At 39.5% G+C, this 19538-nt stretch overlaps 1 protein-coding gene across 3 annotated transcripts in view; it reads left to right on the forward strand.

Annotated features, from left to right (window-relative positions):
- The window catches only part of TTC28 (tetratricopeptide repeat domain 28), a 543332-nt gene that overhangs the window by 449726 nt on the left and 74068 nt on the right, over window positions 1-19538 (forward strand). For all 3 annotated transcript variants that reach the window (XM_066603685.1, XM_066603686.1, XM_066603687.1), the window contains one exon: window positions 7282-7422. In XM_066603685.1, the coding sequence (XP_066459782.1) occupies window positions 7282-7422 (141 nt within the window). The remainder of the gene's footprint in view (window positions 1-7281; window positions 7423-19538) is intronic.

Consider the following 19538-nt stretch of genomic DNA (forward strand, 5'->3'; position numbering starts at 1 on the left):
TCACCACGTCCTCAAGCAGAGAGTTCCATAGTCTCACTTCTTTTACAGGAAAGAACCCCCTTCTATGTCGATGCAGAAACCTTCTTTCCTCTAGACAAGGATACCCCCTTGGTACAGTTACAGTCCTGAGTATAAACAGATCATGGGAGGGATCTCTGTATTGTCCCCTGATATATTTACACATAGTTATTAGGTCGCCCCTCAGCCGTCTTTTTTCTAAAATAAATAATCCCACACAAACACAGGAGAACATACAACATACAGAAGCCTAGCCATGTTTTTTTAGACTACTCCATTCATTTTACTCAAAGGTTATGTGGAAATATGTATAGTAATATTCATGTATTGAGTCATGACTTTTTCAGTGTTTTTTTTTAACATTTTGAACAAAAAAATCTAAGGAAATTGAAAATTTAGAATAAAAAAGTTATAAATTATATAATAATAATAAAATAATCTTGAAAAACATATAAAAATAGATTTAAAAAAAAACCTGGGCTCACAGCCTGTTCCTGCATGTACCTTATCTCAGACCAGAATAGTTCCCAGGATGGAACACCCATTGCAGCCCTCTGAGACAAATAACTTTTATGACAAGAATAAAACCATCCCAGACACATTGTAAAAACTAATAGGACAGAATGAGTGATACAGCCATAAACTTTCTCTGTCCTTCTGTCCATAAACACTTTCATTTACAACATCTGTATCTACTTCATCCATATCTCTTATTTCCCTTCTGCGGACAATCAGCAGCTCCTCTTTGTAAGACAGTATTATCCCCGTTGAAATAGTTCCTACTTCCCAAGAAACCAATAATTTGTGCAGTGGTCTGAAGTTTATCTGACAATCACTGAAGATGTCTTCAGGTCTGGCTCTATTAAGCTACCCAGTGGATTGTCACTTAGTTTCACTGAAATGGTTCCTGGCATAGGTATAACTATTGGACTATTAATCAAGCTCCATTTCGTGTTCACAATTAGTGCTGTACTGTAAATAATCAGTATATTGATTCACTTGATGGCCCAAGGAGAAAGGCAAAATCAAACTGCACTTACTAAAATATTGGATGTAAGCACCTGGCATCAAATATGTAGGATATATTCATGGCCATTTAACCACTGAAGACACTATTCAGTTAATGTCACTTTCTGCAAACTGGTATATCTGTTGTTCTGGGCACAATTTTGGGTTTTAGCTTATTCAGTAGACCCCGCTCCTCACGTTAGTTTTTAATCATTACATCTAAATGATGCATAAATAACACCACAAACTACATATAAGGGTAGCTGTGCCTAGTTGGTGCACAACTCCATTCACTTATATAGGCTGAGCTGCAGTACCAGTCATAGCCACACTCATATGTGCGGTGCTGTATCTAGATAAACATTAAATGGGTTGTAGCACTCCAGCACATGCCATGGCCCCTACATTCTGCTGGTCATGGGTGTTTTGGGGGGTTGAAACCTCAGCAAACAAAAACTAATGGGCTTTCCTAAGGATAGGCCAACAGTCAAAAATAATAGAAAACTCCTTCAAGTGTATTTATTCATCTTTACCTTAACCTCTTAAGCACCAGGCTGTTTTATACCATAAGGACACTTTTTAGGGATTTTACCCATGTAGTGGTTTAACTGCCCTATTTTTTTGTCTTCAGCTGCCAAAATTAGTTTTGCTGTGTTTTTTTTCCTGTGACATATAGGGCTGTTTTTTAACTATCGTTATCACTGGCTTTTCTTTCCATTTTTTAGTTTTTTTTGTGGATAAAAAGCTAAAAAAAATGTTTTAAACATTTATAGTTTTTTTTTTTTTAATTAGTATATTTATGCTAAAATAAAGTATGGGAATAGGTTCCTCATTTTGTTTCGGACGTTTTGATATATAATATGTATGGTTTTGGATTACGGGGCGTATACGGCGACGGTTTTGGTTGGTGTCGGCTTTGGGCTATTTTCTTTTTTATGTGTATATTTTTATTTTATTCTGTAATTTTGTTTTACTTATCTATGCAATTATTTTTTTTACTATCTTTGTCCCCCATGACATCATATAAGACCTCTGTTTATAGTTACAGGGGAAAAGATCCCCCTGTAGTGACAATAGTCGCTGGCAGAGCTAATCAGAGTCTGCTAGGACCCTGCAGCTCTGCTGTGCCAGGGTATCCCAGCGGTCATGTGACTGCCAGCTTGCGTAGTGGAAGAAAGACTTCCACTTTTTAGTGCATAGTGCTCATTGAGCACTATGTACCAGGGAAAGCAGAAGGCAGAAGTGGTTAAAAACTGCTTCTCCCTTCTCCTCTGGGTTCTCAGCTGTGACTAACAGCTGGCAACCTGACATGCTTCTGCTTGATTGCAGAAGAAGGGGCTTTAATCCCACACTGTATTCTTACTTTCGGACGGATTAAAGCCCACAACTAAGTGCCATATATTTACCGCGCTTGGTCCTTAAGGGGTTAAAATTTTACCATATCTATGCATTAAAGAGGGAGCCGGTTGAAACTGCAGCCTTTTTTAAAGCAGCTGTACAAGTATTAACAACTTCACACTCCAGGGCATACAGTTACATTGTGGGTGCACAGGGTTTATACAGAGCGGGATCGGGAGCCAATCCCACTCCGTACACAATGGGTGCCAGCTGTCCCCTGCCTGCAATAGCTGAAATCAGTGTGAACGCCGGTCATGGTTGTTAACCCTTTAAATACTGCTGTTAATTCTGACAGTGACATTTATATGCCTCGATCAGTGTTTGATGGTCCCAAATGGCCTCCCCTGTGATGAGATTGTGAGGTGCCGTTTGGTTGCCATGGTAGCCTGTGGCCTTCTGAAGGCCCTCAGGGCTGCCGTGACTGAATGCTTATCAAGACATTTATGTCACATGTCTTGATAGACTTCCTGTCAGAATGTAGTGTAAGGCTAATTTCACATATTGGGCCATGAAACAATTGGCGGGGCGTTCCGAGGGATCACCCAAGGATTGGACATGCCACAATTTTTTTCCCGTACCGCGATGCGATGCTGGAAAAAAAATCACTCATGTATAAGACCCCATTCAAAAGAATGGGGTTCAAATTGGTGCCATATTTGTGTGTCTCGCAACGCACAAATCTCGCACAATTTTCTCAACCATTTGAAAGCGGCCTAATGCAAGTTCAAATCCGCTGTGGACTAAAAAATTGTAGAAAATAAATAGTAGAAAGATAAAAGGTAATAAAAGTTACTTTAGAAAACTCTTTTCCATGAATTGCCAATATTAAACTCCTTACTGCCAAGCCCAGTCACACTGAGGGTGCAGTGACACCAGCAATTTTTTTCACGCATGTAAAATCTGACATGTGACCGCTTTCATTGGACAGCATTGGTTCTAATAGATGTAATTTTTTTATTGCGCCTATACATGTGCTAAAAAATCGTGGTGTGACTGCACCCGTAGCCCTCTTTTACGCAGGTGTTAATGCGCCACGTATTGCACACAATTTTTTACGTGCAGTGAATAGAAACGATTGATTCCAATGGGTTCATTCACATCTGCATATTTTTCATGCAATTTTCGGTTGTGTAAAAAATACTACAGCATGTCCTATTTTGGTCCGTATTATGGACTGAAATTGACCATAGAAGTGAATGAGACTGCGCAATATGCATATTCACTGCGCATATGTGCATAAAAACAATAGTCTCTTCTTTTTTTATTTTTGCGCTCGTAAATACGGAACTCTTACTCATGCAAAAAAAGATGCAAAAAAGGCTGAAATATGCCCTGGATAGGTGATTTTCAGTCCATGAATACGCCTATATTATGCTGTGTATTCATGGACCCAAACATTCTACGCCCGTGTGAATGAGCCCTCATGAAAGCAGCTTTTCTACTACAACGTTTTCCAATTTGGCATTTGCTTTTGAAGATTATGGATGTTTGTAGAGGTCAGAGCCGTGGACCGCACGTTCTGCCTACCTGTGATGTAGGAAATCATTTCCACTACTCCATGGTTTGACTTTCATAAATGGTTACAGTTCATAGCTCAGTGTATCTCTAGTGAAATTTATAATGTAGCTGCGCGGAGGATATTTTTTGTTTGCATGCATAATTTACTATACTTCATACATTTTTAACAATTCATAAGATTGCGGGGAAACATTGGGATTAAGAAATAGAAGCAAACTCTACAAAACATGTTCCTTTTGCAGCTTCTCTTCATTCTCAGGTTGATCTGTGCAGAGATGACCTATGCAATAATTGCATTATCATGTTGCACTATGGAACACATTGGGAGTCCATCTCATAAATCTGTTACATCACTCAATATGAAAAATGTTCTAGTGCCTCACAAAATGCTCCGCTCTTTACTGTCAGATGCAACATTATGCTAATTTGACAGCTCGCCATTATAGTTTCAAATGGAAATTGTTTTTGGGAGGTATAAAAGAAGATATGCAGAGACATAAACACTGACAAAAAACGCGTTACCTACATAACATTTTTCATGTGGCTGGAGCCATTATTCATATGAATGCTGCAGCTTAGGAATCTGTTCAAAAGTGCTGTTAATATTGAGCTAAGGGCAACCTTAGGATAGTTTGGGGGTAGTATTCAATTTCAAACTTAATGGGCACTCTCTTTTTAATGATCTTTGCATAAATCAATAATACAACAGTAGTCTTAAGCCTTGTTTCAAAAGATGTCTTTTGAGCGATAATTGCAAGGTCATGGCTGAAATGTTGAGCGATCACTTAACACTCTAAACGGGGGATGCAGAAGACAAGCGGGGCTGCTTGTCTTCTACATCCAGCTGTTCGCTGCTCGGAGTGCCTGGCTGTTATACAGCTGAGCGCTCCGAGCGCGGTATGCAGAACACACCTGAGGCCCTAACAATGATTCTACCCTGGGCCTATAAAAACGCTCTCAGAGGCTACTTGTGTGTAGTTGACCTCTTTTTCTGCTTGTGTAGAGCTTGTTGACCACTAGACGCCTCTATGATGCAATCATAGAATAGCAGAGTTGGAAGGGACCTTCACGGTCATCGGGCTCAGCCCCATGTTCAATACAGGATTCACTAAATCATCCTAGGCAGATGACGGTCCAGGATATGTTTGAACACTTCCATTGACGGAGAACTCAACACCTCCTGTGGCAACCTGTTCCCCTTGTTGATCAGCCTCGCTGTCAAAAAGTTTTTAAGAATATCTAATTTGTGTCTCCTCCCTTTTGAGTTTCATCCCATTGCTTCTAGTCTTTCCTTGTGCAAATGAGAATAGGGCTGATCCCTCTACACTGTGACAGCCCTTCAGATATTTGTAGATAGCTATTAAGTCTCCTCCCAGCCTTCTCTTTTGCAAGCTAAACATTTCCAGATCCTTTAACCGTTCTTCATAGGACATGATTTGCAGACCGCTCACCATCTTGGTAACTCTTCTCTAAACTTGCTCCAGTTTGTCTATGTCTTTTTTAAAGTGGGGTACTCAGAACTGGACACAGTATTCCAGATGAGGTCTGACTCAGAAAGAGTAGAGGGGGATAATTACCTCAGGTGATCTAGACTCTATGCTTCTCTTAGTATGTCCCTGAATTGTATTTGCCGTTTTTTGCTGCTGCATCACACTGTTGACTTATTTTCAGTCCATGATCTATTAGTATACCCAAGTCTTTTCACATATGCTGCTGCTTAGCCCAATTCCTCCCATTCTTTTTTTCATTTTTCTCGCCCAGATGTAGGATTTTGTATTTCTCCTTGTTAAATACCATTCTGTTAGTCGTGGCCCATTGTTCAAGCTTTTCTAGATCTTTTTGAATACTCTCTCTCTGTTCTCCAGGAATTTTCAGTTTGAGTAGTTTTCACCCACTTAACAGTTTGAGATTGGGCTCATTTTTGGAATGCAAGAAGCTGGATGGTTGTATTGACGAACTGCCCACCACCTGGGACATTTTAACCAGACTGTTAGGAGGTGTTGGGAACAGTGAATACATGAGGGCACATATACAAGGTGACCTGGCTCAGGGTACCCTTTGACAGGCCACCAATAGAAAGGATCATCTAATTTGCCAAAGCAGCTGTAACTGTTTCATTGTCTGCCATTCAGAGACAGGTGGCACCATTGTTATAGGCCCCTATGTTTGTTGGAACCATTTACAGGTGCTTGGCTGAAGGATATTTGGTCTCATGGCGCCCAATACATGTACTGCGGTTGACACCCACCATCAGCTTTTTTTGCAGTGGTGTCATGAATGACAAAACTGAACTGCTCTGGAGTGGAGCTGGGGTGTCTTCAGCGACAAATTCAGGTTTAGTTTGGGCACTGACGATGGCCATGTTCATGTCTGAAGATCTAGAAGCAAGCACCTCATACCTGCCTTTGTTGTGGAGCAGTAGACTGACCCCACTGCTGGTGTGATTGTCTGAGAGGCCTATATCACATCTTGTATCCCAGCTAGAGGCGATCCAACAGGGTATCAGAGCCTCCATTCATGCGTTCCACTTTGCACAATAAAAATTATCCTTTTGCTCTTTTATGGTAATAACTTACTTATATAAACAGTACAATCACACATAGAAAGTTTCCTTTGATTCCGACAGCTCCTTGGTGCTTGATTTTTGTTTTTGACAATGAGTGTACATTGAGCAGTGTGGTACAAACCAATCATGCTATGCCACATAGCCATTGAATATACTTGAACAAACTGATAGCAAGAGGTTCATTGGATTTCTTGGTTAATAGCATATGTTTGTGTGTACTTGCATTCCACAATAACTACATGTACTATATATACGCTGCATTGCATAGTAACAATTTGCTATATGTGTTCAGATCTGATCACTATGTTACCTATATAAAATAGCCTCCAATTTGATTACTGTGATCGCTAATTCGATAGCTTGTAAATGGTGATCAGAGTGCGGCTTTAAATTATTGGGGCTTATGTTCATGTAGTTCACATATCTGAACATACATTTCATGGAAGGGTATCCATCAAGAAGAAGCCTGTCCTTCCAGCCAATGCATTAATAACCATTAATAATTCACCCTGCTGAACATTGTATTTCTGTATTTTCTGCAAATAGTGGATAGTTCTGATTTTCAATAGCCACATATTTTGCTAAGGTTTTTGGTGTAAAATGTGTTGCTTACTCAGTTGTAGACTGTTTATTGGATGCTCTATCACTTTTAATATCCTTCCGACTTTATTGCTTAGAGTGATATAATTTCCCATCAGCACGTCTTTAAAGGAAAGCAAATTAAATCCTGTCAAGCATGTTTAAGATGTAACTTTGCCTGTTTTTATCTCTAGGACTTGTGCAAGCAGCGAAACCGAAAGCGAGGCAGGAGATTATATGGACCAGCAATATGATGATCTTAACAATAAAATGAATTCTGTAACAGACCCAACAGGATTCCTAAGGATGGTTAGCAGAAACAACACCTTCAACAGGTGAGAGGTGCTTCCAGAGGGTTAACAGCAACGGGCGTAGCATTGACGAAAGGGCTGCACATTAAGCAGCGCACTGTAATTCACTTGCAGGGTTTTGTCAGCTTTGTCCGCTCTATCCCCCAGATACGACTTTCAGTGCAAGTCAATTAGTGGAGACATTTTGCAGCTACAGAGGAGCAGCACTCTATAAAATGCAAATGTTATTATTATGAAATTGTTCTTTATCGCAACTATTATGAGAGTTCTGCATAACTCACCATGGAACTTAATTGGCTTCTTTGAGCAGATCTAATTATCCATAGAGCAGCAATCTGTTCTGCTCTGTCATATTTTACATTACAACGGGTAAGGACCATCCCTTCTCAGCGATGGGGAATCTCTAGGAATCTCTTCATACTGGAAGCTTAGAAACATAAAACTTCAGTACAATAAATATAGACTATCTGAAAGTGTTCATCATATACTGTAAGGTGTTACTGTAGTATACTAGGAGATATTCCCCTAAGTGTTTCCTCTTAAGGATCCTAAATACACAGACGATAGAATGTAATAGGCCCATACTATAGTATTTCTTTTTTCTCAGAGTCTCACAGAAAAAAATGGTTGCTTAAAGGCAATGTGTTATCAGAAAGTGACCTGTTGCATTAACCCTTTCCAGTCCACTGTCTGATGTTTTAAGCCATTATGATTTAAGGCTGTACAGCTCCGATGTTGGAAGATGTCAGTCGGGGTTCTCTTACTGTACATTGCCAGCCTCTCTGCTGTTGGAGCCTATGCAACGTGTCACCTCATGCAGTACTGGCTTTAGCCTGCAGATAGTGCTGTTGTATAATGACAGAAAAAGAGTAAGCCACCTAGGAAAACCAGGATACAATTTGGATTGGAAAGGGTCCACCAAGTTTTTATGTTAGACTTATTTTTAAAGAATTTTTGGAGATTTTTTTTTAACCTTTGGTCACAATTTATATTTAAAAAGAAAATCCTAAAATTCTGCATTTGTCACTTTGACCATAAAGGCTAATTATACTCTTAAACCTCTTAATACTTAGCAGTAGTCTTCTCATTATCATCACAGGCAGGATTACCATGAGAGATAAACACCCATATGTAGATAATACAGGATCTATTATTCACAGTAGGTGAGGCTCACAGTTTATCTACTCCCCCTCCCTGCACAGTAACCTCTTCACAGGTCACAGAACATGCCTAAAACAGTCTCCCATAGAAGTCAATAAGTCAGCTTCTGTTCATTGTGTGAATGGCCTATGAAACTGCTGCAAAACATCTCTGCTGTTAAATGTAGCTCAGGCAGGATGGCCACCCCCCTAGTCATATACAGACAACAGAATAAAAAAAAATACAATCAGAAAATGAAAACAAATTAGAGAAATGGAATATGTTTATCTATCTAGTTTTAATTAGTAAAAAAAAAATCTATAGGTGATATAGTCCCCTTAAATACAGAACATCCCGGTTGCCGTTTTCCTCACCTAGAAGCAATGTTTCTAGAGGAGAATACTATGCTTCAGGCAGGCACTATATGGCGACATAAAGAGGGCACTACAGGTCAACGCTGTAGACCAGTACTGCAGAATGTGCACTACCATACAGCTTTGGGTTATCTCATGGATTGGTGTATTCATGAGCCCCAAAACACATCAATCAGTGTCATCTTCATTGTCTAGAATAGTTACACATGTACAATGTTGAACCTAATCTGGACAAAGAGAACACAGCATTATCATTGGAAAACCATTGAATATGATAAGGGGGCCACAAGGTTTGATGAATCATGGAAAACATCCAGCAATAATGGGCCCATACTAGATGGTGGTTCTCAATGAACCAGCATGTCTGTCATCAATGAAAAAATCGGTTGCCTTCTTCTTTGGTTTTAGTAATTTGTTAAGGTCCAAACCTTTAGAAAATAACCATTTTCATACTTATTTGAACATTCTTTTATGTTACATATGGGTAAACTTTCTGTATAGATAGTGTTAAATGAGCATGTACAACTTGAGGCTTCATTCCCACGAGCGCATATACGCCGCGTTTTCATGCCCGGGCGTATATACACTACCCATGTGAAGAATTGGTTCCCAATGCATTCGTCCACAAGGATAAATATACGGTGCGTAAATACGTCAGCAACGTGAAAGATGGAACATAAGTGGCCGAAATACGTCCGGCGTATATACAGTGGCCATAAAGATAGTCCTGGAACTATCTTATCGCCAATATATGCCGGCAGGTCCCATAGACTCCAACTCTGCGAAAAGCTTACAGGTGCCTCTATGTAGGCACTGGAAGGCATCTCAAGGATTTTGGCAGAGTGAGGGTTTTTCCAGAGTGCGGCGTATTTTTCTGCTAAAAGTGGCGCTTGAGGTCATGTAAATAAACGAGAAAATGCTGGCCGTGATCGCAGAAAAACGCCCATTCAGATGCTTATACAGAGCAGGCATGCAAACGTAGAAATGCCATCGCCGTATATCCGTTCCTGTGAAAGAGCCCTTAGGCAAAATCTGTAAGGTTGGGGTGAAACGGACTTAAAACTAGAAAGGCGCCCAAAAGCAATTTTCTCACTTGGAAATATATCCAGTATATACCACTCCTGGCCGGTGCTAAAAATACATGACCGCATGTACTTTGTAGAAGGCTTATGTTGTACATTATGTTAATACGGCAACACTTTTCTTACCTTGAAGATATCACCTAATAAAAATGACATCTTTAGAATATCAATTAGCACTGCCAGTTCTGAAGCTGCCTGCTTAATGATAATGGCTTTTTCACTAATGAATTACTACAAGGTATATTTTAATGTGATTCATAGTAATTATTTTTTTTTCCATTCAAATTTGGGAATTGAAGGGATTTTTAAACCGATTGTATCAAACTAATGACCACTAGCAGGGCCGGTAGGAGAAAGCTGGAACTGCTTTATTTTAGTTTAATAGACCTTACAGGTTAGCGTCCAAATATTTACTACTCTATCTTTTACTCAAAAGGAAGCAAGACTTCTGCTTCAACTGACTTTGCAGAAACCAATTAGCTAATTAACTATTATGGTTTGAATGAGTGTATTTTCTCTGCTTCCATTGAGAGGATGTTAGTTTAGCAGTGATTCAGATATTTCCAGTTTCGGTGTATATGGGAGATCTCTGGTCTATTAACTTTCATGAGTAAAACCTGTAATAGGAGACATTTTAATAGGTGGCATCTAAAAAAACCTGTGCAAAATCTTCAATCAGCCAAACTAGCAGGCGTGCTTTTCTGTAATTGTGGGAGCCGTGGGAGCCGGGATGTGGATGCTTACACTCTAAGGCGCTACTATAAGTCTTCTATATTGCTTTGCTGATTACGGGTGAATATCTGGAAGAAACGAGTGTCCATACAAATGTTATGATGAGCCATATTAAAGGCATTGATACTGATTGATATTTCATACTCTTTGACACAGAAAGTTTATAGGAAATTTTTGTAAGTTTTCATCATACAAAGAAAAACATTTATTTGCTGAAACAGAATAATTAATAATCACTGTCATTTTTGGTTAATTCTGGATTTTTTTGTGTCACTCTATGGACAATTTAAATTTTGCATAAGTCCCCATGCAATAAGGTAGAACTGCGTATATCATGTTTTTAGAGGAGAATACTTCTATACTTGAAATCTGACTAACCAAGCTTTGATGTATTTTCTTGGCTTTCTATGTAATCCAACAAAAAGTTTATACTTGGGAAATTGCAGGCATAGGGCCCATAAATTGAATGGGTACCATATTAGAAGTTGAAGGTTGGCTGAGCACATGAGGGTCCCTTCTGTATAAGATTTGTCAACATTTTCATGTATGCATAAAGAGGCATATGTACTTTGAGGGGTATATTCATATGGTGCAATGTAATGCAGATATATCCACATGGACTCCGCCTCTAGAAAACGCAGCAGAAATATGAGACTAAGCGGCAAATTCCTGCTGTGTATTTTTCAGCGGATTCTAACTTGGATTTTGTCCTGTAAATACCGTGTGTGGAATTTCAGATGCAGTTCCACACAGATCTGCATTAAGAAGTGACATGTCACTTCCTAATGCGGATCTGTACTGAATCATGTCAGAAATTCTGCATGCAGTTTTTACCCATTCTCAGCGCTAAATCCACTTGTAATTCCACAGCAAAATACATGGCAGAAAGTTTCTGCTGGGGTTTTTAGAGGCAGAATTCATGTGGAAAAATCTGCTTCCATCATGTGAACATAATATTAGGGTCTGTTTACACCAAAAAAAAAAATTTTTAGGTTCAAAAGTTTTTTTATGAAAGGTTTTTAAATCCATAACTGGTCATGAATGCAGAAACAATAAAGATAGTATATAAACGATCTTGTCTCCCTTATGTATTACATTTGAATCAATTTTCATTGTATATTTAAGGAGGCTAGTATTGGCATGTATCACCACCCCATGGATCCCATCCCAAAGAACTATGAACCTAAATATAATGAGGATGGCCATGTGGGGAGAATCCACTGAGTGTGACACACTCCCATCTCGGCCGCTACATCCAGCCCAAACATAGAATCAACTGTGAAACTGGAAGGAAGAAAAGGAGTAATTATAGTGAAGTAGAGAAGAAAAAAGAGAGGAGGGGGAGTACAAGGAAAGAGTAAGACGTGCCCTGCGGGTGTGGACCATACTTTGTAACTAAAATATAAATATATAGATAAATGAATAAATAAATAAGTAACCCTTTTTATTAGATAGAACCATCCAATATCCAACTGGACAAAGAGGGCGAGTCTCGAAAGTCTATCAACATAGCTGAAGTGGAGCAGAATTCTGTAGACTCCTCTTCTAAATCAGAACACCCAATTTCTTCCATATATTTTCGGAAATCCATAGCCCCTTTCCAAACTATTATTTGAATCGCGACACATTGCTTCCAATACCACATAGGGGCTATACATGTGCAGTCCCACCAGATATGCAACATTGACCCTGTATCCGACAAGCATCTCCAGCATTAATCTGATACTGAGGGGTACATTTTATGCAACTTGACAGCTGTTCTACGATACTGTTTTGAAATTAAGTTCTTGCAGTCTGGTAGATGCAGTCAAGTTGTAGGACAGTTTGTAAGATTTGGACCAGAGCTCTCAAGAAAAAGATCTACCCTCCTTTCTTTTTGCAGTGGTCAGGCTTGGTACTGCTGGCCAAGTTCCTATTGAAATGAATGCCTGCAATATCAAGTCTGGCCCTCTGCAGAGAGAACAGAACTGTCTGCTTCCTGCCAAAATCAGCTAAGTGCATGAGCGCATTGGCCCAAGGTACTGCTGATTGATGGGGTCCCTAGTGATGGACTCTTCGCCGATCGGCTGATTTACTTTTGATGATCTATCTTGAGAAAGGGCCACCAACAATTTACAACTGGACAACCCCTTTAATGTTAAGTGCACAGCGTTTGACTGACAGCTGTCCCAAATATATGGCTAGCTTTAAGGTATGTATAGTACAACAATATTGTAATGTTCACAAAGGCACACAATTCTACAAATATATTAATTGTCTTATACATGGGACCACATATATCTGCAGGTAATCCAAGTACATTCTATACAGTGAATTGGATGCAGCCAGTAAGTTCCTTTTAACCGAGAATAGTCTCCGCAGACCTTTGTTTCAGCTTTTTCTTCATTGCCAAGCGGATATGGGAGCCGGCATTTTACTTCAATTCTTGGGATAAATCAGTATCCGTGTTTATTCAATTACAGTATCTGGACGTCATCTGGCAAACATCTGCTGTTTATGTCCATGCAGACTAGATTTTCCTGATGAATCCTACAACTAGATTAGCTGGAGGAAAGCCAGGTGTCGCAGGAAGCTCCAATCTCCAGCAGTTTCATCATTATGTGAACATCTCCATGAAGATATTTCACACGTAATTATTTAATCACTTAATTTGTAAAGAAATGAAAAGTGCTGTTATCACCCATTTCCTTATGAAAACCTTCACTTAACACACACTGTGCAATCACCCACTAATATCCCCCTTACCTTCGGAAAGCAAATTTATCATAAAGTGCCGTCATGCCGTATTAAGTCACGATTGTATCAAATGCTTAATTTTTAAAATAATGATTTTTTTTTTCATTGTGAGCAAAAATCAGATAATTGGCTTTAGAATTACCTGGATTTTTATGTTGATTTCTAACAAAATGTGGTCTGATTATTCTGTAAATTACAATTAGAGACCAACACAATCTAACTAAACTAATACCCTGCATGCAATTGTACTGTTCATGTTTTGTATTGAGCATACTGAGTAAATATCCACAATACATAGGAGGGGCAGAAGTATTAAGGATAACTGCTATATAAAGCAATCATAAGTCAGTGTGTGAGCTGAGTGAGTGTGCTGTTTCTTAAGTGTGTGACTTGGGATTAGTGACTTTGGAAGAGTCACTTGTGTTATATACTGTTTATTTATTTGAATTTTTGCATATATGACTTTTTATCTAGTCTGTCTGTATGATGTCCATTGACAATGGCATCAAGTGTACATCTTGTGCCATTTATGTAGTCCTTGAACAGCCATTCGAGGGTGCATACTGCTGTACGAGATGCACACATGTTGCGCATTTGGAACCTCAGATTCTGGATCTAAGTATGCAGCTTGCAACACCAAGATCCATTGGCAGCATGGAAAAGAGTTTGCTGCTCACTGAGCAGGCACTCGCTGGGGTAGATGTGGGGTTGGATGATAGCATGGGAGAGCAGGATGATCAGGGAGCTAGCTGGATAACAGTTAGAAGGAGGGGTAGAGAGCAGAGATTCAGAAAGGATAGTCCTGAACTGGCACATCCCAACAAGTTTGCAAATTTGGCAGATGACAGGGATGCCATTACTGGATTAGCACTGCTGCAGCATGACAAGACCTCTGACTGCCAGGGGGATGTCTGCTTCAGTAAGGAGGGGAATGGAAGCACAGGGCAGGCTAGAAAGGTCCTGGTAGGGGGGGAATCAATTATTAGTGGGACAGACAGGGCTTGACACACCGCAGATCGGGTTGACAAATTACTGGGAGGGTCTGGTGGGGATCCAGTGGTCATGGTACACATTGGCACCAATGACAAAGTTAGAGGTCAGAGAAGTGTCCTTAAAACAATTTTGAGGAATTAGGATATAAGCTTAGGGCAAGGACCTCAAAAGTAGTATTTTCTGAAATACTACCTGTACCAAGTGCCATGCAAGAAAGGCAGTGGAAGACTAGAGAGGTAAACAAGTGGCTCCAGAGTTGGTATAGGAAGGAGGGGTTTGGGTTCATGGAGAACTGGTCTGACGTTGCTGTTGGCTACAGGTTCTACCGTAGGGATGGGCTTCATCTCAATGGGAAGGGTGCAGCTGTGCTGGGGGAGAAGATGGCTAGAAGGTTGGAGGAATGTTTACACTTGGGGCTTGGGGGAAGAACAACCAGAGTGATAGGGGGGAAGATAGTGTAGATCATGATCTCGGACTAAGTAATGAAAATGGGAATGGAGCGGTTGGAGAGGTTAGAACTGTCAGGACAGTTAATAGGGATACACCTAAAATAAAAAAATAACCCAAACCTTCTAAACTGTATGGTGACTAATGCTAGAGGTCTGACCAATAAGGTTGATGAACTAGAAGTAATAATGTCTGAGGAAAATTATAACACTGAGTGATAATATCAATTAATACATTTTAGTTTCATACGATTGTTTCTTCTATAAGGTTTTGATGGATTTTCAAAGCGATCGTATTGTTTTTGCAGCATAAATATTCCCAGCATGCAGAGATGAACAATTGTATAAACTTTTTTCTTTCTTTAAAAGCAAAAGCTGCACTCCCTCTTTGATGGTGGGGTGGATTCGCGGAGCACAGAGTCGTTTAAGCAGCCGCACATCATCATTTTTCTATACTTGTTACCTGATTTTTAAGTGCATGGCTCGGTAAATGCTTTAAAATGCAGCACTGTATCCAGAGAACTGAGATTTATATCAACCACGGGCTCTGCTTCTACTTTCTGACTATTTTCAAACGCATAAATTTCTTCTTTTTTGATAGCTCGTTCAGATTTATATCCGTGAGCAGCCTATTTATAAAGCCTCTATCTCTCTTCTCTGCAAAACCCACGGACAAGAAATTTCTATGCAAATCCAACATGTTATCGTGTTTAGGTCAGCATTATGGTATCTGATGAATACTTCAGCTTTGTGTTGTACAATTTCGAGGTATTTCCTTGCTTAGGATGCAGCGGCCGCCTGTCACAGGCGTGTAAAGTGCCGCGAAACATCGCAGTTTAATATTTCGGAATGATATGCTCTTTGTGGAAAATTTAAGAATGAATTAATGATCCATAACTTTTGTTATGCCTTAAAGTTACACTCCACCCAGACATATGATAACGCTGATATAACCTCTCTGCTCGCTCCAAGTTGCCAGGCACTGATACATACTATGAATCGCTTCAAAAGCCCACTTCTTTGAGAAGACCACCCCTGATTCTGTTCCAGATCCCCCTATATCCCATGGCCCTTTTATTTGAGAGTTCAATCCCTTCTATCTTTCACTGGAGTTTATGTATATAACAGAATGCTAATTAGGTAGTCATTAATTTTATGCAAATTCAAGGTAAAGAATCGCTTTCAACTCAAAACTGTTTGCTGTATAAGTGCATTCAAATAGAAGGAAGTTTCATTCCGGCTATTAGCCACAACAAACATTTAAAGAGATCCTCCAGTCCCAGGCACAAAATTTGTTCTGGGACCAAAAGGGGGCAGAATACCTGGCTCCTTCCTTTCTTGCTGTTCTGCCACAGATATGCTGCACCCAGGCCCCTTTTTGGTCTCCCAAGATGGCTCCTCTCTTCTCACTGGTGAGACATTGCCTGTGAGCATTGCTGGCCAATCAGAGAGTAGCGTATAGTGTTTTAGACTATACTCAAGTTCCCATACAGTAGTTCCTCAATCGTAGGATTATATAGTATAGCAGTAGTTCATACTTTAGTCCCCATAGTCATGCCAATTAATTAGTGCCCAGATTACTGGCCTTATCTAATATTAAAAAAGCCTACATACTTTTTCTCGCACCCCACGTTGACCCCTTTGCGTGCCCTTTGGTGGATGATTTTGGTGTCATTAGATTTTTACATCCTCACCACCACCGTAATTTCATAAAATTTTGAGTTTGGTACATTGAGTGACGTTCATATCAAGTGCTTACCAGTTTGACTGTTGACATGTCCCCAAACGTGGAAGAGCAAGCTGTGAACGGCGAACACTTCAAGAGATATACTCAGATGGAAGTTGGTACACTGAAAATGTTGGTACACTGTATCCTGAAGTCCTTGCCAATTTAAATAATCAGTTCTTAATACATTTACAACCATTTCCAATAACATTTCATGTTCGCGTTACAAACATTGGGTCAATCTAGTTGTTTTAAACAACGTTGTGCCCATACTGTAGTACCCACACACAACTGTCACGATGTAATACCCATACAGCTGTACCAACACAACACGGCACATACCAGTAATGCCACTCTAGTGTACCCGATGTTATTTTTTTTACTTGATGGAAAATATGTGTGTGTCTGTGTGTGATATATATCATATTCAAACAGTAAAGTAAACTTGACAGTATGAACAAACAAACGTTTATCTAAACAGACCTGACATTTTGGTGGAGCTCAGTCCCTTGATGAAGTTGGACTAACTGCGCTCCACTGGGTTGTCGGGTCTGTTTAGATGAACTCCTCTTTGCTCATATTTGCATTGTTTCTGAGACTTTACCTGTTCCTATGCCCTATATGTATTTACTTATAGATGTAGTGATAGAACATGAACAGTTTTATTCATTGTAAGCATTTTTTGTCATTTTGCAACATGTATAGATTAAGAATACCGCCCTTTATATGACATTAGTATCAGCACTTTATGGTTCATTGGACATTGTTGGCTCTATCCCTGGTGGCACGGCTACAGCCTACCTGGAACCTTTGGGTATTTCATGGAAGACACAGTTTATGGAACTTTTTTCTTTGTGTTTATTGAGGCAGAAGAGTTATATCTGACTTGCTTTGCGTGCTTTCCTTAAACTTATTTATATGAAGGTTTGTGGCCATTTACGTGGACATTCTCATATACTCATTAGAAGAGTATATTAACAGCTGGTAGATTTGTTACTGAGACTTCTGCTGTCTGTGTGAATGGGGCTTGCAGAAATCCATGGACTTGCCCGATGAACAGAACTGATTTTCTGTAGCAGAAGTTTCTTCAACATATCTGTCACACTTGACTATTTCCTAAAGCCCCCCCAAACAAAGAGACACCCTATACAGACTACTGTGTGTCCATTTCTTGAGAACTACTTTTAATGCTAAACTTCTTTTTAACACTGAGGCAGATGATCTAATGCTTCTTAATCTAGACTGGTCACCGGCAGTTCCACTATGAATCCAGTGATTTCCCGCCTCACTACTTATACATATTTGTGATTTTAGTAATTCTTTTCTGTTTTTACCTCTCATTCACTGACCGTACTACAAACATTATTTAGGGCATGGTGTCGCAAAGATGGGCATACAGACCTATTTGGTCTACAGACTTTTTTGCTTCTTAGTCAACTATCCAATTTGTGACATGCCATTTGCTACACAGTTAGCAAAAGGTAATTATATAGCATTATGGTTATATGTATCACTTGGTAAATTCCAACTTTTTTCAAGAGACACTTTTTTATTGAGATGCAATGTGAACAAATGCCCTTTATATTTATCCACTCGGGCATTATCCTGAAATAGTTCCATGCCCTCTAGCATCATGGCACATAGTTTAAAGATTTAATGACCAAACTACCCTGGAATGCTCTCAATAATAGAGCTGTGTGACTTGCTGTACAAGGAATAACATTTAGGTATTATGTCTCATATGTTTAAGATTGGGCAGGCAACTATTTCTACGTTCTAGGTAACCAAGTGCTGACTACTGCAATGACAGCCAAGGTATTGGTGAATACATAAAACAAAGGCATATTCAGCAGTAAAGGTCAGTGCACCTAGACCACACATATATTCTAATAACAAGGAGCTGAAATCATAAATTAGTTAAATAGTCCATACACCCAGATGTCACCAGTCAACAGAGGATGACCTGTGATATATGTGTAACCCTTAGTACCTAGCCATGTGTGACTCTGCTCTGAGTATCCACGGGCGCTAGAGCACAGCTTATCTTACTTTGGAGAATAGAAGGCACATAGTTCTTTTACACTTTTGGTATGTTAAGTATCAATACTGCTATAAAAGTCTGCTTCCCTTATCATTATTTGGGATGCATTAATGGTGTTATATTGCATCTGTCACTGATACTTAATCTCTTCTTTTGTCTGTCTGAAAAATGTGAACATACATCATCTACCATAATCTCTAAATCCTTTCCTCATGCAATATATACAATGTAAGAATACATTAACGGTTAAATAGGTAAAGAAACCAAAAATCGTTAACCTATTTATGTGTGAAAAGATTTGGCGGGGTTTTAATGCATACAACTAATTACCTATCATTGGGGTTGCATATGCAATCTATCAGGCTAGCCTTGCTGCCAGATCAGTGGAGTATATCCCATAAAAGAGGTTGGTTGATTTCCGTCCCAGTAACATGAAGTTGGTTCCATTGTGTGGCATAAACTGTGCATAGTTCTACTATCCATAGACATTGCATTGCTAGTGAAGAAGGAAAGAATGGCTGGCCAGAGGGTCACATAGTGTCTTGCCCTCGGAAGGGGATGTTTGATAGTATAAACTAGCTCCTTGAAGGGATCCCATGTTGACTGGGACCTACGATGTACATCATAAGGTATATAATATTTGTAATACCATATAATCTATGCTATACATGACAAGGTCACATGATGATTCTCTGGTGTCTACCAGTGTAAAAAGCAGTTAATATGCAATGTCTGTCAATTAGTACTTTGGTAGAGTTATTTGATGCTGTGTTGCCATTCCTCAAAAACATAGGTAGATCAGTTAATGCTTTAATGTATCCCTTTCTTGGTGCTTCTCTCAAAAATTGTTATTTTAGAACAGATTGTTTC

Source organism: Eleutherodactylus coqui, chromosome 5 (assembly GCF_035609145.1).
Source record: "Eleutherodactylus coqui strain aEleCoq1 chromosome 5, aEleCoq1.hap1, whole genome shotgun sequence".
Taxonomy (NCBI): domain Eukaryota; kingdom Metazoa; phylum Chordata; class Amphibia; order Anura; family Eleutherodactylidae; genus Eleutherodactylus; species Eleutherodactylus coqui.